The 9,834-nt window shown below is 37.5% G+C and overlaps 1 protein-coding gene and 1 long non-coding RNA gene across 9 annotated transcripts in view; both read right to left on the bottom strand.

Moving 5' to 3' along the window:
• Positions 1-654: 654 nt before the first annotated feature.
• Positions 655-3,165, bottom strand: LOC105354940 (uncharacterized). Its single transcript, XR_013658386.1, has 2 exons — positions 1,860-3,165; positions 655-1,157 (listed from the first exon to the last, which is right to left on the bottom strand). It is a non-coding gene; the product is annotated as an uncharacterized LOC105354940 (long non-coding RNA).
• Positions 3,166-5,688: 2,523 nt separating this feature from the next.
• Positions 5,689-9,834, bottom strand: part of gria1a (glutamate receptor, ionotropic, AMPA 1a) — a 223,489-nt gene continuing 219,343 nt past the window's right edge. For all 8 annotated transcript variants that reach the window (XR_013658383.1, XR_013658381.1, XR_013658382.1 and 5 more), the window contains one exon: positions 5,689-9,514. Coding sequence is in view for 2 of the 8 variants with exons in the window: in XM_023959328.2 (XP_023815096.1) it covers positions 9,347-9,514 (168 nt within the window). In the remaining 6 variants the exon portion in view is untranslated. The remainder of the gene's footprint in view (positions 9,515-9,834) is intronic.

Raw genomic sequence — 9,834 nt, 5'->3', positions numbered from 1 at the left:
CCCAAACTCTGTTTTCTGTTTTTATCTCTTGTGTTGGGATATAAATGTACTGGATACGTTTCTTTTTTCTTAGTTTTGTTGCAGTTTGGGTGTTCTGGTCTGCTGATTTTTTTTCTTTGAGTTTTTCTCACTTGTGTCTGGCTTTAGGTAATTGTATACGGTGGCCCTGAAGTGCAAATCACACTAACAAATCATTTGACGCAAAAACTTATTAAACATCACAACAACAATTGAAAAAACAAAAACAAAAACATAGGCTCCGGCAGCCCCGTGACCCCGAAAGGGAGTAAACAGATTAGAAAATGAATGAACATTACATTTTAGAAACCAAAACACAAATCCATAAAAGATAGATGGGAAAAAATTGAACATCTTGACAAACACAAGTAATTTCCAGAAATCAAAATGAACTATAACAAAAAACTTACACTTCAGGGTCACTCTCATTGCCACTCCTGCACCATATTGTTTTGTAATCTCAGTTTTTAAATCAACACATTTTCAATTTGGAGTTCTTATGTCTTTAGTTTGTCTGCTATCTACAACACTTTAGCAAAACTTTGTCTTCAATTTGGGATCTGTGCTAAAAAAACCATCCCATTAGCACAAATGCATTTAACTTGTTGACAAGAAAACGCTGAGTAACAATCAATCTATCAATTAAACCTTTATTTAAAAGGCCAGAACTACAGTAATTGACTGAATGAACTGGAACTGCATCAACTCCCAAACGTAGATCAAAATGACCATAAACAAAAGTGTCTATGGCCATTCCCACCAGCACATTTAGGCAAGAAAGCAAAACAAAATCCTACATTAGAATCAGGTTCAACCATGACAGCCATCTGCTTCGTGTAGTCAAAGTCATTGACACTAAAACCCGGATAAAGAAATGTGATGCAGACAATCAGAACCAAGACCCATAAGGAATTCTGTCTCCTTGGTGTGCTTTCCTCAGATTTTATTCTGTTGCAAGAGCCAGTCACTCAGACAGAGAAAAAGAGCCTCGGGGCCAAATAGATGTGGAATGAGAGGTGAGTGGAGGCTGTGTGTTTGTAGAGATGCACACTTACATTCACGTATCCGCTTGTGCACACAAGTAAAACACAAAACCACATACAAATGTGTGCATTCACTGCTTGCAGCCGCAGGCAAGTCTGCATAAAACAAACAAGAAAATAATGGTCAGACGCAAAAGCAGGTGAAGGGGAGTTCAAAGTGACTTGAAAGATATAAATAATTAGGAAATCAAGGGCCGTGACCGTTCCTTTGAGGAGCTCTGCCCTGTTATTAGAGACGACGGCAGTTCATTCGAGCTGTTCCAAAGAGGAACAAGCGTTTCCTCCCTGATGGCTGTGAGATTTTACTCCGTCCCTCAAACTCAGCCTGACAGCAACTTCTTCACTGCTATTGATTTCCTCTCCTACTCCATTCAGAAAAACATGGCTCACATGCCAAGAGAAGACACTGCAACCATGTTAGTCTAGTTCTCCTCATAACAACATGGACAGTTTGTGAACAAAACTGATTTAAAAAACAAACTGCAATATTTTGAAAGTGTAACTAATATACATTCTTGTTTTAGCAGCTTAAACAGTTAAGTCTGCAAGACAAAAGTTAAAACAATATTTCATAGGAGGTATTTTACTCTGGATTCCTTTAATAAATTAAAAATGAAGAAAAGCACAAAAGTGTTGGGGATTTCCTTTCATTTTTTCTAAACCTCAAAAAAGTAACTTTTTAAAGATTTTTCTTTGTTTTCCCGCAAGCCATAAGTCTTTCTTATGTAAGACTGCGCACCTAACAAACTCATTTATGTAACTTCTCATGAGATTTTGTGTGTGTTCACCAACACATACCCTCAACTTCCTGCTTCTCAGATAGGTTCTGCAGAGGTTGTCTTGCAGCATCCTGTTGAGGTAATGGTTAAAAAAAAGAGTTTGAAAATGTGTGCAACACGTAACAGCCAATCTATTTTATGAAGATCTAGACATGTTGGGTTGTGTAAAACCAATGCCAACTATATCAAAATTTAATAAGATGGCTTGGTTGAAGGAAGCAACCTGTTCAATTAACACTTCTACCACGGAAACACATCCTGCTTTTTTAATGTACAGAATTTGTTTTACATTTCTTTAAGAGCAAAGGGCAATGGTTAAAAAAAGGTTTTTGCATAAGTTGAATGTGGGTGGTGCGCTGTTGTTTAAAGCCAAACATTGCAATAATTTGGTGATCTAAACAGCACAAGAGTAACAGAAACAAGGAAAATCTATCTATTGATTTAAAGCAACAGCAGAACAGAAGTTTGTAACTGTAACTTTTGGCTAATTTCCAACAAAATGTGGCAGCACGAGACAAACGGGTTGACAACGCCACCTGGGGCTGCTGAGCCCCAGGAAAAGATTTTAAAGTAAGGCAGGTGCAGGTCCTGCTCTCAACCAAGGCAGAGGCTGTGGTTTTGTTTTAAAATATAATTTATTAGAATTCAGTTAAAAACAATGTTAAGAAACCTTTTAGTAAAACAATCCTTGATAAAAGTCAGTTAAAAATGTTCTGGAGGAGGGGCTTACCGAGGTGGCTAAAAACAGCATAAAAACAATGCAAACACCCTTTTGTGAATCACTGCACACGTGAGGGAAACCACACAGCACACTGGGACCCACCACCAGACACAGCAGTCCACCACCTCGGCCTCCTACCTCCTGAAACAAGAATAAAATTGACGATATCAATAAGACACACAATTAAAAGTAAAGATTAAAAAGATGATTAGTGTTCCGGGGCGCAGGTAAGCCGCCCAACCACCGCCGATCAGCTGGTGGGAGTCGTCCACAGTCAGGTGAGATGCCACAGCAACGACGTCTCCGTGAGCTGGGCGTTCGCTCCAACCGGTTCCGCCGTGGCGGGGTGGGACCCGGACAGAAATCACAATAAAAACAATAAAAGCAAAGCAGCAGCTTAAACCCCTATTTGCGGGGTGAGAAGGGCGTGCAGCCTCAAACACGTTCCGGTCACTGAGAGGAGGGCGGATCTAAGCAAACAGAGTCACGTCACGCTTGCAGATCATTGCCGCTACGTTGCAGATGCGCCAAAGTCTGGCCGGTTTCTTGTGTGCATGGAGCTGCCTGTCAACCCCCGCTCTACTTCCCGATGCCTTGGATGTATGGCACAGCACAAATTCATGTCTGAACGAAGAGGAGGAGAGCTTTTAAAGCACCGCCACCAAATTAACACAAGTGTGTTCTGCTGCCTCACAATTAGTGGGCGTGTCCTACTTGCCACAAAAAGAATGTTCGGTTTTGGCAAATCTAAGCTTGACGCTGCAAATATTTGTAGATGACACACATAGCCAACTGAGAAAACTAAATAAATCAGTTCCCTTCAAATAAAGTGACACTGGAGGAAAGTGTGCAATATTGAAATGCCCTGAATCTTGAAGTCACAGTCAATGGTACCTAAGAAAGAGCTAGCCATGAGGAAAAGCCTTGATCCAAAAAAACATCTACCAAAAACTTTTAGGAACAGAAAAACTAAAAAAGAAAAGACATGTCAGAGAGAGGGAGGCAGGGATAAGAAGTTAATTATACAGCAGGCCTGAAGCTGCCAGTGTGAGGAAGACTTGGGCCTTTCCATAGGCTGATGTCATTAATCATGGGGTGTGACACAGCATGACATCCTGCTGTCTCAAATGTAACACACAAGTCAGAACGCTCAAATTGATAAGGCACTGCAGCACGCAGAGACACATTCTATATTTGCATCCTCATTAGAATAATACTGCCTGCAGGCTAAACAATGATATGAGGGACAACTGTTGCATGAAATGTTTTTTCAGGTAATAAAAGCTTTTTTCTCTTTCTGTCTTGTAGATTATTTGCACGTCTGACTGCATGCGGTGTTGTTGGGGAAAGCAGCAAGATAAATTCTTTTTCTGTAATCAACAAGGACTAAGGATTAATGTATCAGCAGCCAGCAGCTTTATTCGCATGTCTTAGAAGGCTTGTGTTTTGGTATCATAACAGTTAAGTCAATTAATTTGCAAGGAAGAAAGTCAAGCATTGCATTCCTGTAAAGTACAGGTCGAGGATTTGTTGACTTTGAAGATGGGAGTCTGGCGAAACTCAAAGCAACTGTCAGCACTTGTTTGCTGGTTCAAACTGACAAGCCTGGGCTCCTCCTGCTCACAGGAAAACAACTGACTACAGAGTTTTAAAATAAAGTTTAAGAGTTAGTGGGCAAAGCCACATTTAAAGCCTTTTTTTCGTCTCATTTCAGCTTCAATGATGCAAAACCTCTCGTTTTGACTGTGGGTACTCTTTGTCTGCATTATTCTGAAGGTAAATTAGGTCTTTTTTATTCATCTTATTATTTTAAGCTAATAAAAAAAATGGATATTATTTCTTCATTTCTACCACTTTAGGTTATTTAGAAGTTGAGCAGATATTCTTTCAGGCGTCATGAAGAGTTTTGTCTCCAGATGGACTAGGAAGTGTTATAATAGTTCTAGCCTCATATTCACCTGTTATATTGCTGAATACACATATTTGTGTTGTAAGGTATTATGTTTTTTCTGTTCTTAGTTTGACCGAATCTGCACTTGCACAAGACTGCGCACCTAAAAAAAAGAACACTGTATGTAATTACTTCATGGAGAAGAAGTTTCTTAATTATTTATTAATTGTTATGTATAGATTACTTACCAGATTGTTTTGTTTTTCTTGTAGATTTTTTCCTTTTAGATCACTGTACCACTTTTAACCCATTCATGCCTGAATTCCTTTCCAATTATATAAAAGAAAAAACTTTTTTTTTTCTAATCAAGGTGATGCTAAATGAAGCGGAGACCTAGATTAAATGGTTTGTTGCAAATTAGTGACATACGGTGTGAAAGAGTGAAACGTTAGCATCACTGTGTCCATCTCTGTTTGGAAAGCCAAAAATTGAAATATTACATTTGCAGGGACCAAAGTGACTGCTCACATCTCATTTTGTAAATAAGACAAACCAAATTCTCATAGCTTCTTTTATTTGTTCAGTTACAAAAGCGTGATGACTTTCTCCCAGGACACTTTGGTTAGAAAAAGAAGTTAATTTCTGAAAAACCAGACTTATATATATATATATATATATATATATATATATATATATATATATATATATATATATATATATATATATATATATATATATATATATATGTATACATTTATATATATATATATATATATATATATATGTATATATGTATACATTTATATATATATATATATATATATATGTATATATGTATACATTTATATATATATATATATATATATATATATATATATATATATATATATATATATATATATATATATATATATATATATATATATATATATATACATATATATATATTCATAACAAATAGAGACTGCGACTTAACTAAAATTGAGACATCCTTCCAAGTTTACAAATGAAAATTGGAAAAAAAAAACATTTGTCATAAAGTGAAATCTGAAAAAGAACAAATAAATATTCACATTTGTTACTTTCAAGCACTTAAAAATACCATCAGGGAGTTTTTTTTCTTTTTTCTTCATAAGAGGCCATTAAATTAAAAATAAAAATCATCTAAAATTGGCATTAAACAGCTAATCAGGCATGAGTTTCTTAACCACAACAGTTTGTGCATGAATTTTTGACTTTTCAGAGTATCTTCCTTCCACAGAACAAAGATAGCGCCCTCTTTTTTCTTTTTTAAAGGAATGTTGTGGTGGGATATAAAACATGTAAGCTCCGGTGAAGAAACCTCAGTGGGAGGAGGTTTTGCTTTGCAAGAATTGATACTTTAGAAGCAAAGGAAAACAGATATGATGGACCAAAAAATCAAACAAAGTGCTCTAATTGCAAGCAGCTATCTTTTGTACACAAATACATAAAAATGATTTTTTTTTAAGGAAAGAGAAAAATCCCATTTTTTTAAAATACACAACTGTGGAGAAATGTGTGAGTAAACCCTGACTGGCTAGTTATATTGTGTGCATGACAACACAGAGCAGTCATACTTTGCATTTGGTGCAATTTTGCTGTTGTTGTTTTTATTGGAGCACAATTTTAGACAAAAAAAAATAAATAAATAAATAAATACAGGGCCGATTTAGGAAGCACGAAAATAAGTAGTGCCTTTAGTCAGACGGCTGGCCTTTGCTGTGAAACGAGAGGTCAAATTAAGTGTGAAGTACAGACTGACCTACATGGCATTTTCAATGAATTTCAAACCAACACATTCAGTCACATATTTAGGTTTCTGTTGATAGAGAAAAGGATCTTCATGCATTTAGAATATTTATGCTAAGGAAAAGTAGATTTTTTTGTGTGTAAAATAAAGCCTTAAACTGGTCCTGTCACTGAAGCACTAGAATTTCAAGGGATTTTATTTTTGTATCCTGAATGTCTTGTCTCCAGGGTCATGAAATCCCTGTGAGCTGTGGACGGATTATGTAATACATCTTAATGGAGACAGTGGATGACATGCCCTTTATGATGGCACTGCTCACAATGTAAAAAAGATTTGTCTTTCCTTCACTGAAGTTTCATCCTGATGATTCCGTTACTCTGACTCAAAATCTGGTCTGCTCCACGGTCACATATGAGGGCGAAACACACTATTTCCATGTTTTTGTCACATAAACTTTTTTTTTTTTCAAAGAATTGTTTACATTTTGTTGGCATCCTACAATCGTTATGAGGAATTAATTTGTAATGCTAAAGAGCCACTCTGATCAACTTTTGATCTATTGTCAAAGTGTTCCCATTTGTCTTTGAATTATGGTTATGCCATTGTTAGCCAAAATCAAGTAATCTGTCATTTTCTAGGACATAGTTTCTGTTGGTCCCCATTCCTCTCCCCATTGCTGATAACTCTCTGTTGATGCATTCTCCCGCTTGCATACCACCCAAACTTATCATTACTGGTGAAATAAAAGTGGCAAACAATATTAGAGATATCCAGCCGTGATGCCAGAGGATGCATCACGATGGAGCGGAGCAGGGAGCTTGTGGCCCACCCAATGTATTTTCTATGTCACAAATAATCTCTTTTTTTCAATTGCATTTTGAAAAAACAGATACTTAGAAACATAATTTTACACTCAATTTTCTTGCTATATGTCCTCCATCATCAGAACAAAATGCCACAACAACATGTTAAATCCACCTGAATTATTATTATTTTATTTATCAGAGTGGGTCTTTTGGAAAATTAACAGACCATTAGCCTGACGTCTTTCGCAAGACTATTGTAAAAAGTCTTTGCTTCCTTTATTCACCAAATATTCATGAAAGGCATAATTATTCAGTCATGGAGGAAGAGTGTACCATCACTCTTTAGTCTAACATTATTAATTATTAATATCTGACTATAGGAGAAAAAAACGAAACTATATTCCAGAAAGAGTTTCCAAAATGTCATAAAATGGTGTCTCAGTTCACTGTTTGATTAAAATCAATAATTGAATGAAATAGTGAATTTGGTTTCCTTAAATTGTCTCTGATAGGAGACAAAATGAGAATCTGGCAGTGAAATTGTTGTGCAAGTTTTAAAAATTAGTTTCTATAGATGTCCTCAATGCATTTCCAAATCATCGTTATTCCAAATGAAAAGTGCTGCTAAGACGCAGATTTTCACACAGCTCTGCATCCCTGATTTGATGATGGCCCACAATGTGATAGTGACCTTGCAAAAAAATAAATAAATAATAAAACTGAGAGCAGTCTGTGAAAAACAAATCTTAAAACAGAACACTGGAATAAAGTGAAAGTCGAAGCCACTGCTTTTTTTAAGTTTCATGGTAAATATGAAAAAAATAAGACTTATGTTATAAATCTCTCATTTTAAATGACTGAAAAAATGACATTGTCTTCTGAACTTTATCATGTTTAATCTTTAATAATAAAATGACTGAAGTTTTGTGTTTTTTTCCCAAAAAGGCCTACATAGCAAACACACACAACCTGCCCTTTTGCTATCGCCGCTCTGGACTTGCCACTCTGATTTCCCTTCCCTTGATGTGATGTGAAAAGTGGAACTCGGTAACTAAGCAGCGCCGTGATCACCTCAACCTTGACCTCCATTAGACACAGATTACAGTGACTGTAAATCTGTCCACTGCGTCAGTCCCACCTCCTTCATCTCTGAACATTGAGATGAGCCTACTTTCCTTTTATAGGCCACAAACAAACTACAGGGGGTGGATATGCCACTCCGAATAAATCGCATAGGCTGCCAATTTCAATGAAACTGAAAACAGCTCAATATATCTCTAAGTAGTGGCTGAATTATGTTGTTGTACTAATAGAAGGGAATTACACTATTTTATACACAAAATCTTTGTTTCTTAAAAGTAGGGTGCAAATTAACTATAAATAGATATGGTATATCTGTCACAACAGTGAACTACAGTGTAAGGTCACTCAGTACAATACGAAACCACCGGGTTGTGTGATGTCTGTTCCCTTTAAAATATATCTGTTTATGTCATCGACCAAGCAGCAGCCCAGTTGCAACAAGTTGCCCAAGTATGCAGTGTATCAGTGTGCATTTGTGGGAATGGTCATATGGCACCAAGCCAAGGCATGAAGTGTTAAATGAAGTGTAGCAGCAACGCATGTCAAGCCAGGTCAGCTGTGGAGTCGCTCAGCGATAACCTTTAGTCACTTCTGAGAAAACTCTCTGCTGTTGGAACAGTGCAAAACCCTAACACTACATCATAAAAACGGCCTATGCTACACACAGCACTTTGATCTCCGACAACGGAATGGAAATGGGACTGAGAAAAAAAAAAAAAAAAGAGTTGAATGTTACCAAAATACAAAATAAAATAAAAAAATCGCCTGATGATCAGTCTTCCTTTGTCAGTCCTGTCTTTGGCTGACTGGTGGCTTCTGGGCAGTTCCAGGTCATCAGTGAGGGTGGAGATACTGCACACGCAAACTAACACCAACATTTCCATCAAAATGGCACAGCGCAGGCATCACTGAAGAATAAATGTCTTTTTTTTTTCCACGTTTATGAACACTGTAAAAAAATCCAAAATGCGCCCCATAGACGGCTTCTTTATTGCAGATCATTTCCCCTCCGCTTTCTGTACCTCTTTTCCAGACATCCACCAATATATAAAAAAATGTCACAAGAGTCTTCGTTAGGAGCGGTTGAGGGTACATTGTGGCAGTAAGTTCAAGTCTTTTTTTGTTTGTTTTTTTTTTGTAAAGTTGGGCACATTGACAGCCAGTAGATTAGATTGAGAGTCTTGTGCTCCTTCTCTGCTCCACCCTGCCCCCCACCAGCACGGTCAGGTGATGATCACATGCCAGAGGCACCCAGTCCCATGCTGGCGGTGTGGCTCATACAGGGCAGAGTCTGAACGGTCTTGGGAAAGTCGTGGGTGAGGATTCTGCCGTTCTCTCCTCCGCTTCCATTGCCACTTACCCGGGTCAAAGTGGAGCAGCGCAAGGCGTCGTTGATGGATTGCTGAGGGAAAAAAATCAAAAGCACATAAGTGAGACTAGCAGGCAGTGGCTTGACTATTGCATTAGAATCCAATCAAACAGTTAAAAACAGTACAACTGCTAGAACCTGCAGCATAAAGACTGTGAGGAGAGGGCTAATGTCTTCAGCGGCAATTAGGAGGGTGTTTGGATTTCATTCTGAAAGTGGGGCCTTTAACAGATATCAAATGCAGAAATCAAAGTCATGGACTCAGAATCTGAGAGTGATTTGTGGGTGGTAAACCAGGATATTAGGGTGCTAAAAAGAAGTGCAGAGCAAAGTTTGGGCAGCTGAGGCTTTAC

Source organism: Oryzias latipes, chromosome 10, assembly GCF_053564925.1.
Source record: "Oryzias latipes strain Hd-rR chromosome 10, Olatipes_Hd-rR_3.1".
In the NCBI taxonomy this organism is placed as follows: Eukaryota; Metazoa; Chordata; class Actinopteri; order Beloniformes; family Adrianichthyidae; genus Oryzias; species Oryzias latipes.
Note: the sequence above shows the minus strand (reverse complement) of the source record. Positions and strands in the feature narration are given on the sequence as shown.